Genomic DNA, 22,249 nt, shown 5'->3' on the forward strand with positions numbered 1-22,249 from the left:
TCCCTGCCTCCTTGGGGTGACTCCACCCCTCCTGGAGGCGGAGCTACAGCGAGGGCGGGGCCAGGAGCTGAGAAAATAAACAAGACTTAAAAACCGAGCGGAGGGGGGTACCGCGAACGTTCACTTTTCGGACCACGTGTGACCCGTCACTCGTCCTGTCACCCTGAGATAACTGAGGAGCCGACCGCAGCACTAGAACACTTACCATCTCACCCTGAACGGATACCAAGGCCCAACACCCACTTTCCTTTCAAAGGAAGAGCGACTTGCCACGCCTCCCCTGGACGGGTGCACTCAGCCTACCACTCCTGACGTGCAGACGCGGACAGAGCGTCCCAGACTGCCCAGTCCGTCCGCGGGCGCCGGGAGCACGCGCAGACCTCGGCGCGGTGGGCGTGGCTCCCTCTGGCCCTCCCTCCGCTCTTGGCCCTCCCTCCGCTCTTGGCCCTCCCTCTGCTCTTCTCCCTCCCGCGCCTCTTCCTCAGCCCCGCTCCCCGCATGCGCGACCGAGCTCCGGGGGCGGTCCTGTTTCATCCGGGTACCCGGTGGCCGGTGGCTGTTTTGTTTTCTTGGCTGAAAACTAGGAGAAAGTGAGGCGGCCCCGCGCAGCGCGACACCGGGCCCGGGACCGACTGCACGGGCGGGGCTGGACGTAAGTGCCGGGCGGGAGTCGGGGGAGGGGGTCGCCGCCACAGCCTCTCCAGAGGGCTCGGGCCCGGGGCTGTCTGCCGGGCGTGTGCTGACAGGGTCGTTATCTCCACCCTCTGGGAGGCTGCGGGCTCCGGCTGTGTCTCTCTAGACCTTTCCCGGCTGCTTCCTCCGGGACGGCCGCGTGCGCATCTCGCTGGGCTACCGGATGGCGTCCCTCCCCGGAACGTCTCGGGATCCGTGGAAATCACCGAGGTTCCGTTTTTGAGGGTTAGAGAAGCAGCCCCCGAGAGGGATTGTCACCCATGGGCTTCTTTTTTGGAGGGGGGTGGCCGAGCTAGAACGAGTTCCCACATCCTCTCAGCCCGCGACCACTCTAGACCTGGGGTCTCGGGGTCTGGGGGCGGGCTTTGCGCAGCAGGGTGCCGGTGATAAACCCAAGAAAAATGGACACGGATGGTTGGGGCGGGGGCATAGGGATGAACCGAAAGTAACACATCCTGGATTGCGCTTCCTCCCAGGGAAAATTAAAGGCGAATTTTCAAAACTGAGCTTGGTTCCAGAGCATATTAGCACTGGTTATAATCCCAGGTGTTAATATTTAATGCTTAAAAGGGATGTTACGATTGGACTCTTTGCTCTTTTTTAGAATATCATGGTTTTTGGCCAATCAGGATTGCTGACTACAGAGTAGTTTGACAGAAGGATTCAGGTTCTCTGTAGGAGTTTGGGTGTGTCTTGATAATTAGCAAGTTATACATAATTCAGGCGTTTTCAGTACTCTGAAACAGAGATGGTTTCCGGATGTGTCTTAGGCCGGGTCTGCATAGCCAGGCTCTGAGGAATGCTTTATGTAATTTGTTAGGTCGGCTGTGGTAATTCTTATATGGTAATTCAGCAGTGGATTTTTTTTTTTTTGGTCTGAATTAATATTAGCTTCAATTTTGTGCTTTCTTTTGACTGGGAGACATCTGTTAGAATCAGAGACAGAGATATTAAAATGAAATGGGTCTTGTTTATATAGAAATGACACCAAAAATCAGGATTGGTTCTGGAAAAAATAATGAAGTGAAAGGAAATGATGTGAGTAGAAGACCTGCAGTGCAGTGTCTAATTTCTTTTTTTTTTTTTAAGATTTTATTTATTAGACAGATCACAAGTAGGCAGAGAGGCAGGCAGAGAGAGAGGAAGGGAAGCTGGCTCCCTGCTGAGCAGAGAGCACAATGTGGGACCCAATCCCAGGACCCTGAGATCATGACCTTAGCCGAAGACAGAGGCTTTTTTTTTTTTTTTTTTTTTTCACTAACCTGTTAAGTAACATTTATTAAGATATGTATATTGTCATATTTATTGAGCACTTACTTCCTGCTCCATGGTTTTTTTTTTTTTTTTTAAATTTTTTATAAACATATATTTTTATCCCCAGGGGTACAGGTCTGTGAATCACCAGGTTTACACACTTCACAGCACTCACCAAAGCACATACCCTCCCCAATGTCCATAATCCCACCCCCTTCTCCCAAACCCCCTCCCCCCGGCAACCCTCAGTTTGTTTTGTGAGATTAAGAGTCACTTATGGTTTGTCTCCCTCCCAATCCCATCTTGTTTCATTTATTCTTCTTCTACCCACTTAAGCCTCCATGTTGCATCACCACTTCCTCATATCAGGGAGATCATATGATAGTTGTCTTTCTCTGCTTGACTTATTTCGCTAAGCATGATACGCTCTAGTTCCATCCATGTTGTTGCAAATGGCAAGATTTCATTTCTTTTGATGGCTGCATAGTATTCCATTGTGTATATATACCACATCTTCTTGATCCATTCATCTGTTGATGGACATCTAGGTTCTTTCCATAGTTTGGCTATTGTGGACATTGCTGCTATAAACATTCGGGTGCTTGTGTCCCTTTGGATCACTACATTTGTATCTTTAGGGTAAATACCCAATAGTGCAATTGCTGGGTCATAGGGCAGTTCTATTTTCAACATTTTGAGGAACCTCCATGCTGTTTTCCAGAGTGGCTGCACCAGCTTGCATTCCCACCAACAGTGTAGGAGGGTTCCCCTTTCTCCGCATCCTCGCCAGCATCTGTCATTTCCTGACTTGTTGATTTTAGCCATTCTGACTGGTGTGAGGTGATATCTCATTGTGGTTTTGATTTGTATTTCCCTGATGCCGAGTGATATGGAGCACTTTTTCATGTGTCTGTTCGCCATCTGGATGTCTTCTTTGCAGAAATGTCTGTTCATGTCTTCTCCCCATTTCTTGATTGGATTATTTGTTCTTTGGGTGTTGAGTTTGCTAAGTTCTTTATAGATTCTGGACACTAGTCCTTTATCTGATATGTCGTTTGCAAATATCTTCTCCCATTCTGTCAGTTGTCTTTTGATTTTGTTAACTGTTTCCTTTGCTGTGCAAAAGCTTTTGATCTTGATGAAATCCCAGTAGTTCATTTTTTTCCTTGCTTCCCTTGCCTTTTGCGTTGTTCCTAGGAAGATATTGCTGCGGCAGAGGTCGAAGAGGTTGCTGCCCGTGTTCTCCTCAAGGATTTTGATGGATTCCTTTCGTACATTGAGGTCCTTCATCCATTTTGAGTCTATTTTTGTGTGTGGTGTAAGGAAATGGTCCAATTTCATTTTTCTGCATGTGGCTGTCCAATTTTCCCAGCACCATTTATTGAAAAGGCTGTCTTTTTTCCATTGGACATTCTTTCCTGCTTTGTCAAAGATAAGTTGACCATAGATTTGAGGGTCTATTTCTGGGCTCTCTATTCTGTTCCATTGATCTATGTGTCTGTTTTTGTGCCAGTACCATGTTGTCTTGATGATGACAGCTTTGTAATAGAGCTTGAAGTCCGGAATTGTGATGCCACCAACGTTGGCTTTCTTTTTCAATATCCCTTTGGCTATTCGAGGTCTTTTCTGGTTCCATATAAATTTTAGAATTATTTGTTCCATTTCTTTGAAAAAGATGGATGGTACTTTGATAGGAATTGCATTAAATGTGTAGATTGCTTTAGGTAGCATAGACATTTTCACAATATTTATTCTTCCAATCCAGGAGCATGGAACATTTTTCCATTTCTTTGTGTCTTCCTCAATTTCTTTCATGAGTACTTTATAGTTTTCTGAGTATAGATTCTGTGTCTCTTTGGTTAGGTTTATTCCTAGGTATCTTATGGTTTTGGGTGCAATTGTAAATGGGATTGACTCCTTAATATCTCTTTCTTCAGACAGAGGCTTTTTAACCCACTGAGCCACCCAGGTGCCTGAGTGTGAAGAAACACATGTTCTGTTTTAAAATGTGTAAATTCTCAAGACAAATATTTTTCCACCTGAGTGCATGCTGTAACTAAGCCAAAGTTTATCTTTTTTCTCTCCTCCATGTTAGTGCTCCTGTATTGTAAGTGTTAAAATCACATAATAACTTAGTTTGGAATTAAAATTAATAACCATTATAAAATTTTTCCATATTTGGATACCCACATTTGTTCATATTTCTTAAATATACCAAAACTATAAATTAAAAAAAAGCTAAATGAGTACAGATTTTGTTTTCCAAGGTTTTAATGTGGAAATTGATCAAAAATTAAATATTCTGAAAAAGTATGTGTAGCCAAGATAAAGTATTTGACTTTCATTAAATTATTCCTGAACTGTTAATTATTTTCAGGGAACATAACTCAATGTTTGAAGTAAGTAAATAGAAGTACTTTAATGGAGTTTTTTTTTTTTTTTAAGTGACTTGAAAAAAAATGTCTGGATTTCTAGAAGGCTTGAGATGCTCAGAATGCATTGACTGGGGGGAAAAGCGCAATACTATTGCTTCCATTGCTGCTGGTGTTCTAGTAAGTGTCATTGATAATTTGGGACTTCATTATTTTGTTGTGTTTGTTTTTATGTGTTTTGAATTCTGTAAGATGTTTTTAAATATGTACTATTTATTTTATCTTTGACCACAAAATTTATTTTAATAAACGTTGATGTTTTGTTTATGAGGGAGATAGAATAACTCCATTTTAAGAGTTGCTATTACGGTTTGAAAAATGATTAGTAGAGTGATTGGTTTTCTTTAAATGCATGTTAAAAATCGTATATAAGATAGTATGCTTTATACATTTATTCATTATATGGATAATGCCTCCTTTTTATGAGTCTGTTAAGATACCAGGAAGTGTTATTTATTTATTTTTTTTTTTAAGATTTTATTTATCTCTTTGACAGAGAGAGATCACAAGTAGGCAGAGAAGCAGGCAGAGATAGAGAGAGGGGAAGCTGGCTCCCCACTGAGCAGAGAGCCCAATGCGGGGCTCGATCCCAGGACCTGGGATCATGACCTGAGCCAAAGGCAGAGGCTTAACCCACTGAGCCACCCAGGTGCCCCACCAGGAAGTGTTTAAGAAAGAAACAGGTCAGAACCAGTGGAGAGATATGATTGTATTTTTTCATAATCCAGAGTTAGTTTTCTTCTCAATCTCATTAAAAAGCAAAAACAAAAGAAAAAACCACACAGGAAGCTCTCACTAAAGTGTATTGCCTAGAAGTAATTTGTAGTATAAAATTTTTATTTACATTGCAAATCCCTCAGGGCATCTGATTTTTGTGTTTTATACTTTTATGTTGTCATATGCTGTAAATAGTGGGCTTTATTTATTTATTTATTTATTTATTTTCAAGATTTTATTTATTTCTTTGACAGATGGAAATCACAAGTAGGCAGAGAGGCAGGCAGAGAGAGAGGAGGAAACAGGCTCCCTGCTGAGCAGAGAGCCCGATGTGGGGCTCTATCCCAGGACCCTGGGATCACAACCCAAGTGGAAGGCAGAGGCTTTAACCCACTGTGCCACGCAAGCGCCCCTAAAAATAAAGTCTTAAAAAAAAAAATCATTAGAGGAGATCTCTTCACTTTAGTATATGTGCTTCTGAAGCGAGCTCAAGGGATCTCTTCATTTTAATACTTTGCTTTCTTTTTAGATGATAATATGAAATTACTGTAATTTCTCATTAGTGTTGCTTTTTTATGTCTGTTTTAGTTTTTTACAGGCTGGTGGATTATCATAGATGCAGCTGTCATTTATCCAACTATGGAAGAGTTCAACCACTCATACCATGCCTGTGGTGTTATAGCAACCATAGCCTTCCTGATGTAAGCATTATTGTTCGTGACACTACTTAACATAGATTGTCACACAATAAAAATGTCTTTCGTATAGTTGATCGAGTTCATATTTTTCAATGTCATCAATGTACTGGACATGGTTTAAAGGTCAGCTTGCAGAGAAGGACTGGCAGATGGCTCAGCAAGGAAAAAACAGGAGCAAAGAAACACTAACCTAAGAACATCTGCATTTTTTTTTTTTAAATACAAAGCTTGTTTTAAAATGTATTTGTTTGCCAAATAATGTGGTTGATACAGAGATCATTTGATCATTCTAAAACTTAGATTTGAATGAATAAATTAAGACTTCATATTATTATTTAAAAAGTCAGGGTGCATGTAGTGTAGTCAGCATGTTTATTGGGCACCTACTACTATATGGTAGGCACTGAAAATAAAAATAGGAAACAAGATAGACACAGCCCTTGCCCTCAACGAAGCTTCCATTGTAGTGGTAGACACATACACATACACCCACAATTGAATTGAGACATATATATATAAAATATGTATAAAGTTCTAAACTTTTTTTTTTTTTTTTTTAAAGATTTTATTTATTTATTTGTCAGAGAGAGAGTGAGCGAGAGCGAGCATAGGCAGACAGAATGGCAGGCAGAGTCAGAGGGAGAAGCAGGCTCCCTGCGGAGGGCAAGGAGCCCGATGTGGGACTCGATCCCAGGACCCTGGGATCATGACCTGAGCTGAAGGCAGCTGCTTAACCAACTGAGCCACCCAGGCGTCCCAAAAGTTCTAAACTTTTTAACATAATATATTGTGAACATTTTCCCATGCTATTTCTTTTTTTCTTTTTTTTTTTTCTCCCATGCTATTTAAATTTTTGAAAAGATACTTCTAAAGAAAGCAAGTCTGTCTCAATTTAGAATAGTACTCTGTGAGAGTCAGCAAAAGACTTCCTATGTTTGGAACCTGCATCGGGGATCAAAAAACAAGATTTTACCACTTGAATCACTTTGATAATAACTTCAGAGTAAAAAGTTATTGTTTTGCTTACTATATAATTTCTCCAAACATTGGATATTAGTATAGAATTATCACAAAAAATGCATTCCAAAGCCAATTTTAAGTAGTTTTCGGATTGTCTAGGGACTTTTCTGTCTCTGTGTTTTGTCATGCATGCATATTACATGTTGAGTATGTCCCCTGTGTACACATGAAAAGCTAGGCAGGATTATTCCATCTCAGCAAGGCGTAATTTTGAGAATTTCACTCTCAAATTTTAACAGGTGAGATATAATCTTGAAAAATTATCCCTCAAATGTTACCAAGCATCAGAATCACCTCAAGGACTTGTTAAAAGTCAAATTGCTATGCCCTTTACCCAGAGTTTCTGCCTTAGTAGGCTAGGTTGGGGCTGGGGAATTTTCTTCCTAATCAGTTCGTAGGTGATGATTCTGCTGGTCTGGGGACTATCCCCGCTACTTAGAGGGATGTGGTTGAAGGGACTTAAGTTTACTTGAACCCATTACTCAAGACTCATGAAGCCTAACCTTAAATTTGAGGTACTCTAGTTTATTGTATCTGGTAATTTGATATCATGGGTATTTTCTCTTGGAGTCAAAGACTGTGATATCTTGGCTTTATTTTATTCATACAGGATTAATGCAGTATCAAATGGACAAGTCCGAGGTGACAGTTACAGTGAAGGTTGCCTGGGTCAAACAGGTAAATAGGCGTAAACAGCGCCTTACTATACATCCTTGAAAGTGAGAATATACATGGCAGGGCCATCATTCTAACTCCGTCAGATCAGAGATAAGATGGAAGTACATCTAGAGCAGAAGTTATAGGTTTCAAGGCATAAGGTACAAGTCACAATCTAGGTTGGCTGTAGAGCACAGTGTATGCAGTCTTGAGTTTATAGCTTGTGCAGTAAAATGTAGATATAAATGTATATAGTATAAAGCAAAGGACAGTATGCAATAAAGAGTGTAAGTGCAAAATAGACTTTATGGACCTTAAGTTTTACCATATAAATTATTTTCTTCTCTTTTTTGTCAACTTTATTTGATTGGATTTGCATTTTGAAATAGTTCAGAATCGTAGTAATTTGGGTATGTTTTGAAATATACAATATAAAATTTACCCTCTTAACCATTTTTAAGAGTAGAGTTCAGTAGTGTTAAGTACATTCACATTGCTGTGTAACCAACCTCCGGAATTCTTTTCATCTCGCAAAATTGAGTAGAATGATAGAATTTTGGTGCGTAGGTTCACCGAGTCCGTTCCTTCTCAGTTGAGCAGCTCCTGTCCCCTGGCCTCCATTGCCACGCACCTGGGTGAGGTAGGCTGAGTACAGGATGTGTGTGGCACAGCTTCCTTGAGAGTCCAGCTTACACAAGGACTTGAGGGATCATTGATTCAACAATTTAAGTGATAAACTTATATCCATACAAAAAATAGGCAGAATTCAAGTGACTTTTTTTTCTTTTTCTGTCTTTTTTTTTTTTTTTTAAGATTTTTATTTATTTATTTGACAGAGAGAGATCACAAGTAGGCAGAGAGGCAGGCAGAGAGAAGGGGAAGCAGGCTCCCTGCTGAGCAGAGAGCCCAATGTGGGGCTCGATCCCAGGACCCTGGGATCATGACCTGAGCCGAAAGCAGAGGCTTTAACCCACTGAGTCACCCAGGCGCCCCTGTCTTTTTTTTTTTTTAATGAAACAGGAGAAACCTCAGTAGTCAGCCCTGATCTATACTTTCTTTGGTTCACCATCTCTGTAGAAGAGATACAGAAACACTAATCTGGCATGATCATAAACTATAAACAAATAGATGAATGGTAGCAGTTAGTGTTAATAATAATAAGCTAGTAATTGCGAGGGCTAGGACTCGACTATGGCCACCACATCTGTAACTAAAATTTGTTAGCCAACACAGCTTTGGGGATCGAGAGCCAGTTGTATTTAAGACTACATCTGTGACTGTCAGCTTATTATTTCTTTTTTTTTTTTTTTAAAGATTTTATTTATTTATTTGACAGACAGAGATCACAAGTAGGCAGAGAGGGGCGTGGGGGGCTCCCCAATGAGCAGAGGGCCCGATGCGGGGCTCGGTCCCAGGACACTGGGATCATGACCTGAGCCTTGGTCAGAGGCTTTAACCCACTGAGCCACCCAGGTGCCCCAGCTTATTATTTCTTAACTCTTCTTTTGTTTCATGTTTTGGAGATGAAATCAGAAATTAAATATAGCATTCTGTTTGTTTTATTGAACAAGGCAGTGCTTTTATTTTATTAAAATTTATTTATGCTAATTAAACTCATCTCAGTTCATTTTAGGAAGTCTAAGGACTGTTTATTTTATAGCAAGTCATAAATATTTTATAAATGTGATTTAAAATTTGTCCTCCTCTGTTAACATAATTTTAATGAGGCTTTCCTAAGTGCCAGTCATATTAGTTTGAATTTATTTCACTGCCTGACTTACCTGGAAGTGAAGTATGGTAGTATGTTTAGATTCACATATCACTGAATATGAATTTTTAGTTAAGTATACCTATGTTATTGCTTGGAAATTCTCTTGGAGGAGTTTAAATTTTGGAGTACAGTTTCTAAAAATATATGGAGAATGAGCTTGTAAATTTGTTAAAACATATTTTGTGAGATTTTTTATAGGATGGTTGAGGAATTTTTCTCAGTATACATATTTAAGGAGATTAATTATAGGCACTTAGAATATACAGACCAGCCAACAAGAAAAAGGCCAACGTCTGCACTCATGAAAGATATTCAGCACATCTTCCATTCTTATTTTAGACTTTAAATGGCAACTACACATTTTTTCTGTTTTGGTTTTTGCTTTCCTTTTGAAAAGTTAATTGAACTGGCTCAGCTGACATATGAGAAAAAATGCGGGTAAAATGTTATTTCTTTTAAGGGGCTCGCATTTGGCTGTTCATTGGATTCATGCTGGCATTTGGGTCTCTGATTGCATCTATGTGGATTCTCTTTGGAGGCTATGTTGCTAAAGGTAAGAGAAAACAGTTTACGTTTTACTTTGATGGAATACTGAAGTTGTGCATTAGGGTTGGTTATTTTAGAGCAAAGCTTTTTTTTCATACAGATGGGTCAGCTACTAGCTGCTAGCATTTATGCCTGGGAACTCCCTTCACCCTATCAGTATTTTGTTTTGTTTATTTGGTATGTTTTTACTATTCCTTTCTTCTGTATTTTTTCTTCTGATCTAGAGCCTGGAAGTAATGGGACACAGCTCCAAACCTTGCTTCTCTTTGGCTTCCCAAAACCTCAGAAGCAGAATATATATGTTTTCTAGCTATTTGGCAAGTTTTGACATGGTGAATGATATCCATAGAAAGTTCTAACATCCTAGAATTAAAATGTATTTAGCTAAGCCTCCCTTGTCCTATGACATCATCTCCTTTTAAATAGAGAGTAAATTAACAGTTCACATACGTCTGCTGTGGAAGGCCAGTGTCAAGCAAGGCCTGTAGGAAGAGGCCTGCTTTTAGATCCCTGTTTGAAATCTCACCTTTACAGACCCCAGAAAAATATGAAAACCCCTTGTTGTTCCAGGTAAAATTGACTCTGCTTCTTACAGTAAAAGTATGGTATTAATGATCTGCAAAAACTAAACCAGCAGAGATCTAATCTAGCCCAAGTTTTAACCCTTTATTTCTTTGAACAGAATGTAATTCTTGGATTAAAATTATGGGTTTCCTGAATTTTTATTAAGATCATTTAAGTCTTACAGACAGGAATGATAGGCACTTTAATATGTATTTTTGTTATTGTTGCTTATATAATTTATTACTAAAGCCATGTTCCCAAAAATGTAGCAAAGAAAGAAACTATAATAATGTACTGTTTTTAAGTGTTTTGGTATATTTCCTCTGGTCTCTTATGTTTCTGTGTAGTTATAGAATAAATAAAATTTTGAACCTAGGTTTTTACATTTTACATGATATCCTAAGTAGTTCTCTTGCTGCTATAAAATCTTTATCACCATCATATTTTAAAAACAAAAATGTTACTTTTTTATCATGTGAATTCCATAGTGCTTGTTCATTGTAGAATACTGAAAATATAAAAAAGCTCAAAGAAGAAAATAAAATTATTGATAATTCTTCTCTCCCAGATGCAACTATTGATACAGATCCCCTTTTTGTAGAAATGTGTTTATCTCACAAAACTTTGGTATTTTTCTAAAGACTTCTGGAGCCAGGTTATGCCTTAAGAATTATTAGCAGGAGATCTATAATTTTATAAGTTGCCTTTCTATAGGATCTTTATGAGCCATTCTAGTGCTAGTAGTTATACTAATGTGGAATAATTTAATCTGGCCTTGAGGTAGTGAAGCTTCTGCAAACCAGTTGTTATAGTAATCAGATTAATTTAAAACGATTCTGAGAAATAGTTGATAATTCATCTACTTATCATGCTTGGTTTGTCAATTAATGAGTAATCATTGATAGCTCCAGTAGTAGAAGTTTATGAGGATTTCAACTTCAATCTGGGATGAATTAGAAGAAAATGTTCTGGCAGTCTTGCCCATCCTAGCTAATGGTTTCTCTGTCCCTCCAAATGTTCAGGTCAAAAACTGGGGGATTAAAACTTATCAGAGATGATACTTCTCTTTCTCTTGTACCCCACATTCAGTCCATCAGCAAATCCTGTTGATTCCGCTGCTAAAATATATCCTGAATCCTGCCACTTTTTTTTTCTTTGAAAGAGAGAGAGCCCACAGGCACGTCCTTGTGCACAGCCATGGGGGTGGGAAGGGGGAGGGGCTGAGGGACAGAATCTTAAGCAGGTTCTACACTCAGTAGAGAGCCCGATGTGGGGTTTGATCTCACTACCCTGAGATCATGACCTGAGCTGAAATCAAGAGTTGGATTCTTAACCAACTGAGCCACCCATCACCACTTTTTTTAATTTTTTTTTATTTTTTTTATTTATTTTTTTTAATTTTTTTTTTTTTTTTAAGGATTTTATTTATTTATTTGTCAGAGAGCAAGCGAGAGCAAGCGAGAGCGAGCACAGGCAGACAGAATGGCAGGCAGAGTCAGAGGGAGAAGCAGGCTCCCTGCGGAGCAAGGAGCCCGATGTGGGACTCGATCCCAGGACGCTGGGATCATGACCTGAGCTGAAGGCAGCTGCTTAACCAACTGAGCCACCCAGGCGTCCCACCACTTTTTTTTAAATACAGTTTTTTGTGTGTGTGTGTGTTTTTTTGTTTGTTTGGTTTTTGTTTTAAGTAATCTCTCCACCCAGTGTGGGGCTCCAACTTACAACCCCTAGATCAAGGGTCACATGCTTTACCGACTGAGCTAGCCAGGTACCCCCTGAATCCCACCACTTTTTACCATCTCCATTGCTACCACCCTTGTTAAATCTGTTAGTCTCTTGTCTGATTTCCTGGAACAGCTACCTCACTGGTTTCTGTTTCTCCACTTACCTCCTTTCATCTACTCAGCTCAGCAGCTAGGGGAATCCTATTAAAATATGTCATTACTTTCCTGCTTAGAACCCTCCAGTGGCTTCTCATCTCCCTTAGAGCGAAAATCAAAGCCCTCCGTGTGACTGCAAGGCTCCATGTGGTCTTGCGCCGCACACCCTCCAGCCCACCCCTCATTCTTCTCTGATCTGTGTCCTGCTTTCTCTCTGTCGCCCACTCGGCCACTCCTCTCTGTGCCAGCCCACCGCCACCCCTGGCTTGCTGCCCTTGCGCTTCTGCTGCTTCTGCGTGGGGCTGCCCGCCCTTCCTGCCTGTCCTTTCATCACTGTCCCCTTCTCATGAGGTCTTCCTGGCCGTTTGGATAAAATGTCATCATTCATTGCACTTCCCTTACCTTTTCTTGCTTTATTTTTTCTCCTCACTTACTTATTCTCTACGTTGAGCTTCATGAAGATGAAAAACGTTTTGCCTGTTTTATTTACTGCCATATTCTCAGCACATTACAGTGCTGAACATGGTACGCACTTGCTCAATATCTGTGAAATGAAGGGAGGGAGCTATCACCTACTACACCAGTGCTAGACTCTGTCACATGTATTATGTCATTTAATACTCGAACCAACCATGTTTACCAGAAAATTCAATTATGTAAGGCAGGAAACTTGCTATTCACCAGTGTATCAGAAATTAAATGTTTTGAGACCATGAACCTCTGAATATTACAACTATTTTTTACAGAAAAAGCCATCGTATACCCTGGAATTGCTGTATTTTTTCAAAATGCCTTTATCTTTTTTGGGTAAGTTTCTTTTACATTCTTTATCCTATTATTTTTTTTATTTCAGGGTTTTTCTTATTTGAGAGGGAGTAAGAAATAGAACACGAGCGGAGGGGAGGGACAGATGAAGAGGGAAAAGCAGACTCCCCACTGAGCAGGGTGTCTGATGGTTGTGATCCCTAGGACCGCGGGATCATGACCTGAGCCAAAGGCAGACTCTTAACTAACTGAGCCACCCAGGTGCCCCTGAATTCTTTTTTTATAATTGTTTATGTTACTTACTATATTTAGTTGATTAATTTACCCTGTCCAGTGCCCCTCCCCCATGTTATGTCATAAAATGAAGAACGAGACTGAGAAAAATAACAAAACACGGGTTTGTTGTTACCAACCTTGGGAACATACACTGATTTTTTTTTTTAACCACCACCAACTCCCCTTTAATGAACTGTGACTCAAGTAGATTTAGTTACATAATCCTGACAGTGTTCATTTAAAATCTGTATTTCTAACAGTTATTTTCAGTGAAAGCCTGTTTAAAGCCTTTTCTCCTTAAAATTTTGTTTCTAAGTGCATTATATAGGTCTTTCTAACTTAGTGTTATTAGAACTTATGCATGATGAAATTTGAGGTATGCAGGAGAAGCCCTAACATGTTTTATCCTTCTGCTGCAATGACAAATTAAGCGATTACTAAAACCCCTGAGAACCTCAATATTTTTATTAATGATCTTTGCTGATGTTCATTCCTTTCTGGGTACTAAGGGCCTGCTGTTTTCCCTACCCTTAGCCTTCCACCCTTGCCACTGCCACCACCCCCTCCACACCCCGCCCCCCAAATCTTCTTTTTATGCTCTGCATCAGGGATTCTTTTTTTTTTTTTAAATAAAGATTTTATTTATTTAAATAGAGAGAGTTGGGGGGTGGACAGAGGGAGAGAGAATCTCAAGTAGACTCCATCTTGAGCGTGGACCCTGAGATCATGATTTGAGCTGAAACCAGGAGTAGGATGCCTAACCGACTGCACCAGCCAGGCGCCCTGCATCAGGGATTCTTAACCATCATCCTGTGGAGGGTTCTAAAGATGGGAAAGCACCAGACATTTCCGTAGACAAGACACTGCTGTTTCTGCTTGTTTCTAGGCTTTATATGGCTTTCATGATTTTCAAAGAAGTCCCTAATCCAAAAAAAAGGTTAAAAAACTACTCTATTCTAGGACAGTCTATTGTAGGACTGTTCCTTTTCTGTCTCTTCCTACTGACCCCCCTAAGCCCCATATCTATCTGAGCCACTCATGAAATGCCGACAGTTACCCTTCAGTAATGCGCAGCAGTGATATTCAGACTTTTTCCTCCACCAGGAATTCTTGCAGTTTTATAAAATCAGTTTGGAAATAAGAAAAATGTGAACTTAGATGTGGCAAAGTATACAGCGTCTTTGGGTCTTTCCTTATGTCCTGAAACTATTGGAGAAAACCCAAAGAGTTTAAACAACAACAATAAAAAAAATCAGCCGCTGTTATTATGCAGAAAACAATAATGACCAGAGTTTATTGAGCAATTCTTATCTCTGAGGCACCATTCTTAGTATTTTACCTGTATGCTCAGTGAATTCCTGTAACAACTCTGAAGGTGGCCCCATGATTATCCCTATTTTATATGTGAGAAAGCAAGCACAGAAAAAACAGGCTCCTTGTTTGAGATCATGTGGCTAAAATGGAAGCTGTCTGACTCCAGAGTTTAGGCTCTAACTACAAGGATGAAGACGTTTGAGATTCGGGGTGAATTCAGTTGACGTTTTCTCTTTTTGCTGTCCTCTACTGGTTGTTTAGCATGAGTTCTCTTTTCCTCCTCCCTCTTCCCTTTTTTGGGAGTATAACACTGGGAGTTGGGGAGTTTGGGAGTATAATACTTCAAAAATACAGCATGAGTAAACCTCATTTCTCAGCTTATGAAATAAAATCTGGGTATGTTTTTTATTTTGTAGGGTAATGTAGCATGTTTATGAGAAAGTCGGTGTGCATAGGTAGGATTTCTTTTCCTTTCAAGCGGCAGTGCCAGGGCCTGGACATCTGTACAGACGGCCCCCAAGCATCTGAGCTCACTACTCCAGTGTCTCCACAGTGTGGGAGGTGCACAGGGAACTCAGGGCCCCACAACTTCAGCCAAGGGAAGGTAGTGTGAGGGTGTGTAAGAAAAGATTTAGGATGGAGTTGTGGGGAGGGGTATCTACTGAGAACCAGCCAGGGAGGGGCAAACAGCAGCCTTCTTTATCATTTACCCTGGCAGAGAGAAAGAATAAAGCAAGTTCCACCTTAAGACGCTGCTGTAGCAGAGAAGTCACCGTGTCACCGGAGTGGGGAACAGAGGATTGAGGGGGAAACACATGAGTTCACGTAGCAGTTTTCACATGATACAAAACCTTGGAAACCAATCATTGACTTGTCTCAAATTATTTATTTATTTGTTTGTTTGTTTGTTTTTAAGATTTTATTTATTTATTTGACAGAGATCACAAGTACGCAGAGAGGCAGGCAGAGAGAGAGGAGGAAGCAGGCTCCCCTCTGAGCAGAGAGCCTGATGCGGGACTCGATCCCAGGACCCTGGGATCATGACCTGAGCCGAAGGCAGAGATTTTAACCCACTCTGCCACCCAGGCGCCCCAAGTCTCAAATTATTTATGATGATTATTTATATGGAGCAAGTTTGGTTTCTCATTTGGTACTGTTAGCCTTCTTCAGACTTAAAACTATGGTTTCTGAAAATACTATAAGCAAATTGAAATTAAATTCAACTAATAAGCACTGCTAGTGGAATAGTTGTAGCAGATTGCCTACCATTCTGATTTGTAACAGGACAATAATCAGCAGCCCCTGAGAAATTACTGTTTCAGAAATCAGACAGATGTCAGTACCAAAGGTGACCATCTGACAGTATAGGAGGGACTGGCTTTTGTCCAAGAAACTCTTCAGATTACAATTTACATCTGTTGACTAGTATTTTGAAGGATGTCTCATCCAAGCTATCTGGAGGGTAGAAGCCTGCTATTAACCAGAAGATCAGAGATCAGAACACCTTTTAGAGCTTTATGAAATCCTTTATAAAGAGAAGTTAACATTCTTGCAAGAGAGGGTACAATTTTCTAGTTGCATTTTTGTTTTCATCAAAAAACACTGAAGTATTTACCTCCAGAAAGGCTTATGAAAGCCATTTTAAATTGATCATTACAATTATAGGCTTAACCTTGAGTAGACACTGGGGCCTGGAAAACACGAGAAAACAAATGCAAAGCAGCCCATGCCACTGTCTACCCCCCTCTTCAGTTTCTCCCTCCCCCTTGCCTGCACATCCAGGGCCTCTCAGACGGCCTCGGAAGCATCTCAGACTTGTTCACTTTCTATTGGGTCACCATCATCCCTTCCTGAGCACTTCACATCCCTGATGGTTCTTCCCTTGGATCCAGTTTTCCTGTGTCACTTTCTCTTCTAAAACATCGCTCTAATTCTGTCACTTCTCATCTTAAAATTTTTCAAAACTTGGAGCTTTCTACAGAAGAACTCAACACTAGTGGCCATGCAGCCAAGTTCTGTCCACGGCTCTGTTTTATTTATTCAATACAGTATTTTCTGTTTTATTGAGCCAACATTTAAAACTCCAGAGACTTACATTGAAATCTGAAGTTTGGGCTTTTCCTCAAAAAGTGGAAGATCTGACAGTCCCGAGCCTTGCATAACAACAATCAGCTGGAGATGGATAGTTGTTCCTTTAAGTCGGGGCACATCTCCGTATAATCCCGTTTCATACTGAGTCTCAGTAGCCCCCATAGCAGAACGTACAGGCTGACATCTGCCCTCTTCACTCATTTAAGGCATGTAAGGCCCCTGTGGGCAATTAGCCACCCTGGTCAGTTGGTTTACCAAATCCTGGCCACTGCCATTCCCTATCTTCCTTGTCTCTTAAGCTATAATCCAGCCATATTGGACTCCTCCCTGCTCTAATGCACTTCGGGTATCCACGTGTATCCAGAGATCTAGATGGAGACCTGTATCTCCTTATGCCTATAACTGCCATCTTGCCACTCTTAAGCTGAAACTTGGAGGACAGCTGTAGACCAGTCCCCACCTAAACCGTGGATGGCAAGTTCTTTGTGGGCATATTCCTGACACAGCTGTCACTTGGGCTTTCCCTGAGGCCCTGTGGTCTTTTATTCCCTTTGCCTCTTGATACGTTGTTTCCGCTTCCTTTGTCACACGAGCTCCTGTTCCTACCAGTCTCCCATTGAAACTCCTGCTTATCCTCCAAAGTCCGTTCCAAATATTACTACCTCTGTAACTTTTTTCCTAACACATTCAGGCGGAATAAATTCCATGTGTTTCTGTGTTCTCTCAACATTTGTTCTTCTCAACACATGTCTTCCCCCCCCCCCCCACACACACACCCCTCCTCCGCTGTTAGCACATTGTGTCACCAACAATGTGAGATGTGAGCAGCTTGAGGGCAGGGACACCATAGCTTATGTATTTTTATAGCCCAGCCATCTAGCACATTATATTCAAAAAAGGTTTGTTGAATGAATATGATAAAATTAGACATACTATCATTATATACTAAACATTGGTTAACTTTTTAAGAGTAGCAGAAGGCTCCAGTTCTCAGAAGTCGAGGATGTGGGAAGCACACGTTCATTTTCTGTTCTGATACATTCCTGGTGTTTTTCTGTAGTACAACTCATCAATCCTTTGTTGCTAGTTTCCCACCATCCTCCCCATCTCACATACTCTCTTTTTCTCCCCCAAACTCAACTAGATGTGATGTTTCTTATTTTATTTGCAGAGGACTGGTGTTTAAGTTTGGCCGCACTGAAGACTTATGGCAGTAAGAGCGTCCAGTTTGCTTCTGCACAGCAACCTTGTGTGGGTTTTTTACTACTCACTCCCAGTTTTTTGTAATGCCATTTTTTAAACTCATTTTTGAGTGTAGTCTTCAGCTTCAATTTGTGTAATACTGAAATCATGAGAACTTCCTATGTAAACAACAACAAAAATCTATTGTGTGCATTGGACTAACTTATAAAATGTTGAAAATATGCCACATGAGTAATTTTTATTAAGTTTTATCATGGTGTAATTTGTAAACATAAATTACAAAAAGAATCATGGATGCATCTTATACGAGCATTTGTCGTAGCCAAGGTCCAAAACTACAGATTAAAGTGCTCTGAAGATTTAATGTGTCTAAATGTGGCCTCTTCTGTGTCAAATGTTAAATGAAATATAAACATTTTCTTGTTTTTAAATCTATGCAGTAGTCAGAATTCTTTCTTGCTATACGTTGTGTTTGTTCTATCTGCAAACATTTCAGTGTTAGCAGCCATTGAGGGTGTGCCAAGGGGTGAGTTGGAAGAGAGAAGCTCCTGTTGGAAGAGAGAAGCTCCTGATTCAGCCACAAGGCTGCTCAACAGGGTCCCTTTGGTGCCTCTGATCGGGGCTGAGGCCTGACAGCCACTCAGCCCATACATGTGGTCATGGTGGGATGCTGACAGTCACTCCCTGTCTACCAATGAAGGAAAGAGGAAAAAGAGACTGGACACTAGTCTTTACTCAGGCGACAAATTTTTTTGTTGTTGATTTGACAATAAATTGAATTCCAAGTTTCCTTGTATCTCTGTATTGAACCACTAACCTCAAAATAGACCAGCAAGGTCAGTTAAAGTTACAAACATTTACTACTGAGAACTCTCACAGTCTGTCCTTTTGGAACCCTGCTTTCTCTCAGGCTCCCTTCCCCCTTGGCAAAATGGGAATCTTTTTTTAAATGAGCTAGTTAACTATGAGATACATGTTCTTTAGAAATGCAGCTTGAAATGTTTTCTTTCATAAAACTTGCTACAGTTAGCCCTTCCTGAAACACAGAATATCTCCTAGATGGTTTAAATTGTGGTGCTCTTGTCCACACCAGCCGTGATCTTTCACCTTGTACATCTGGAATATCGCCTAGGCATCTAGACACACAGAGAAATGCCACGTTGCTGCCATCCCATAGCCAATCACCCATGGTGGGTTTTTAGAGAGTTCAAGGGCATCTGAGAGGTTGAAGGTTCACCTCTTTTTACAGATGGGGGAACCCAGGCCGTGGAATGATTTTCTCAAGGTCACAGAATTAGTTTTGTAATCTTGGCCACATTGTATTTCCACAACTGACCACATCTTTCCCTGCAGTCAAATTCAGAATATACCCAGGGTATAAGAACTACTTTGTGAAGCTGCTGGAGTAGAAACACAATGTCCATATTATAGGACTAAATACAAGTGAATTCTTTTTTTTTTTTTTTTTTTTAAAGATTTTATTTATTTATTTTACAGAGATCACAAGTAGTCAGAGAGGCAGGCAGAGAGAGAGAGGGGGAAGCAGGCTCCCCGCTGAGCAGAGAGCCCGATGCGGGGCTCGATCCCAAGACCCTGAGATCATGACCTGAGCCGAAGGCAGAGGCTTAACCACTGAGCCACCCAGGTGCCCCTGTACAAGTGAATTCTTAATTTTTCCCTATTTAATATTCTGTGTTCTGCTGATATAGACAAGAGTTCACTGGGTGGCATAGGACGCTTTGTTAAGCATGAGAAAGAATCTAAGAATTGTCAATAAAATTGAACCAATGCCTTAACTTCATGTCTGCACCCAAGAAAATACTGATAGCATCATCTTTAATGAAACCAAACATTTATTTTAAACTATTATGAAATTCCCATTCAAATACATTTTTAATCTTACTTTTTAATATCAAATTCATCTCTTTGACCTTGTTTCATTGTATATAAGGAGACTTTGCTGTAATGAGTGTCGCCCACAAAAAAGGGGAGGCAACAGTGAAAGGAAGTTGTCTCATTTTCAGACAGGCCTTGTTTTTGTTGGATGGTTTTGCTTAAAATCCAGTAGCCAAATGAGGAAACTGTGAAAGCAAAGCAAACATTTTTATTACAGATGAACCCTTACAGTCTTAAAATTTGGACACATATTGATTCTGGCTTGATCTTTGGAAACTGATATGTTGACAAAAATATGTCATCACAAAGGTCTTTGAGGGTCTTCCGCAAAATCTGAATGGGAAGAACTCTTAGATCTCATATCTTACAGCTCTTTACATGAGTCATTGGTAAATCGTGATCTGGCTTTTGTTTGAATGTCCCCAGTGACAGAGGATGCACTACCATATGAAGTAATTCATTCCATTTTGCAGACAAGTTCAAATTGTTAGCAATTTATACAGCATTGCCCTCTGGACCTAGTTAAATTCTTTGGAGAAGCCTATAGGAAACAAATATTTGTCCTTTTCTACATGATAATCTTTGAAGTATTTGAAGATTATTCTTAGATCTCCTTTGGGTCTTCTCTTCTGCAAGCTGAGCATCTTCTAAGTTCTTAGGGGGTGCCACGTCCCACTGTGCCATAAATCACTGCATCTAGTACCATGGGCCACAGAGTTGTAGAAGTGGAAATCAGAGTGGCTAACTTATGGGGTGTTTTTTGAGGATGTGTGCTATCATCTCACATACATCTCCCTTTAACCCTTGAAACAACCTGGTGAGATATTAGTGTTCCTATCTCCACAGAGATGAGAACTCTGGGGCTCTGACGATCACAGAACAAGGGGTGGTAGAACCCAGATCGGTCTGACTCCACAATGCGGAATTTGATCTCATTTTACAAATGAAAAAAAGAGCCCCAGGGAAGTAAAGTGACGTCCCTGAAGGCACTGCCTTCCAGAACAAGGCTGTGTTTCGGACCTCTCCAAGAGGGGAGGAGTCTGTTGACAGGCTCCTAATCTGTTTTCCTACTCTGCTTTAGAAACCCGCTCTCCTCACTTCTGTTGAACAAGCATTTGTTGAATTTTTACTGTGTGTCTGGAACATGTATCTGAAATCAGAAGCAGGGGTGATGCCAGTGTGGTGAGGCTAGCTCTTGAGAATTTTGCCTAACACAGCAGGAGGGACTCAACACATTCTGGGGTATTTATGTGCTAAAACAGTGGTGGGGTTTATGTTTCTTGGCAATAAAATCATTTTAAAAATAAACTGCAAATACTCGTTCAGAAGCCAATGGATGATCTTCAGCATGTTGTGCTCATTTCAGAATCCATCCCACGAGCTCAGTCTTTACTCAGCTCTAAAAACCTTATCCTGTAATTTTCCCACTTAAACTTTCAGGAGCCTCCAAATGCCTGGAGGCTGAGTCAAGTGGCTCGTGCCTGTCTTTCATCCTTCCCTTCACCAACCATGCTGCTGAGCCAGGTTGCCTCCTGCTTCTCCCGTTCTTGCTTACAACCTGCCCCTTGCTTGGAATGTCTTTCACTTCCTGCCACTTAGCCAAGTCCAACACAACTCCCAAGTTCCACATTCCCTGACCTCCCCAAACTCATGGTCTTTCCCTTTTTTCATTTGTCCAGCAGCTGCTGCCAGGATTACTCACTCAGTGCTTAACAGATAGAGCTGTGCACAGAGAAAGATCCAGTCATACACAGTGAAAGCCCTAGTTTCTCTGATCCCCCACACAGTACCCAGGACAGGGGCTTGTCTGCAATAGACTCACAAAAACCTATTTTCAGAAAGGTTAATTGTGGAATTAATTTTAATGAGTGGATGTTGGGGAGTCCTTGTGCTTTGGAAAGCACAAAATAAAATCCATGGGTTATTAAATTGAAATAAAAAGTTGAAGGAGGGAGTTTATGAAAAATTGTGTCAGGAACTGAATTTTTATAAATCAGTATCTGCAGAAGGATCATTGTAATCTAATCTAAAGACAGAGCATTAGTGTATGTGGTTCCTTGAGAGCTAGAACTGCATTTCATTTAGATTTATCTCTCCAACTCTTTAAACAAGAGCTCTGTCGTATATTAGGTAAGTCATTAAATGAAATTAATTAGTGAATGAATGATTAATTAGTAATAGAATCATCCAAGGATGACAGGGGTAACTTTCAGGAGTGGTGAACTGCCAGGCATGGTTTGGGCAACAAGGGAAGGAATATCCTTTCCAATCCCCAGGTCTTTGGTTCTCTGAAATGCATTAGGTCACTTGATAATGATTAAAATGTCTTTTCGGGGGACACCTGGGTGGCTCAGTTGGTTGAGCAGCTGCCTTCGGCTCGGGTCATGATCCCAGCGTCCTGGGATCGAGTCCCACATCGGGCTCCTTGCTCAGCAGGGAGTCTGCTTCTCCCTCTGCCTCTGCCTGCCATTC

General features: G+C 40.7%; 2 protein-coding genes across 4 annotated transcripts in view; one reads left to right on the plus strand and one right to left on the minus strand.

Moving 5' to 3' along the window:
* The first annotated feature begins 485 nt into the window (after positions 1-485).
* TMEM50A (transmembrane protein 50A) lies at positions 486-18,316 on the plus strand. The gene is made up of 7 exons (XM_045063980.1): positions 486-652; positions 4,393-4,499; positions 5,685-5,797; positions 7,425-7,492; positions 9,703-9,795; positions 12,979-13,039; positions 17,850-18,316. Exons 2-7 carry the CDS (start codon positions 4,407-4,409, stop codon positions 17,893-17,895), a joined length of 474 nt encoding a protein of 157 aa, XP_044919915.1. The 5' UTR covers positions 486-652; positions 4,393-4,406; the 3' UTR covers positions 17,896-18,316.
* A 1,451-nt stretch (positions 18,317-19,767) lies between these two features.
* Positions 19,768-22,249, minus strand: part of RHCE (Rh blood group CcEe antigens) — a 37,090-nt gene continuing 34,608 nt past the window's right edge. For all 3 annotated transcript variants that reach the window (XM_004741140.3, XM_045063981.1, XM_013047477.2), the window contains exon 10: positions 19,768-19,962. In XM_004741140.3, coding sequence (XP_004741197.1) covers positions 19,936-19,962 — 27 coding nt within the window. In that variant the 3' untranslated portion in view covers positions 19,768-19,935. The remainder of the gene's footprint in view (positions 19,963-22,249) is intronic.

Source organism: Mustela putorius, unplaced genomic scaffold (assembly GCF_011764305.1).
Source record: "Mustela putorius furo isolate JIRA1106 unplaced genomic scaffold, ASM1176430v1.1 tig00003853_pilon_pilon_pilon, whole genome shotgun sequence".
In the NCBI taxonomy this organism is placed as follows: domain Eukaryota; kingdom Metazoa; phylum Chordata; class Mammalia; order Carnivora; family Mustelidae; genus Mustela; species Mustela putorius.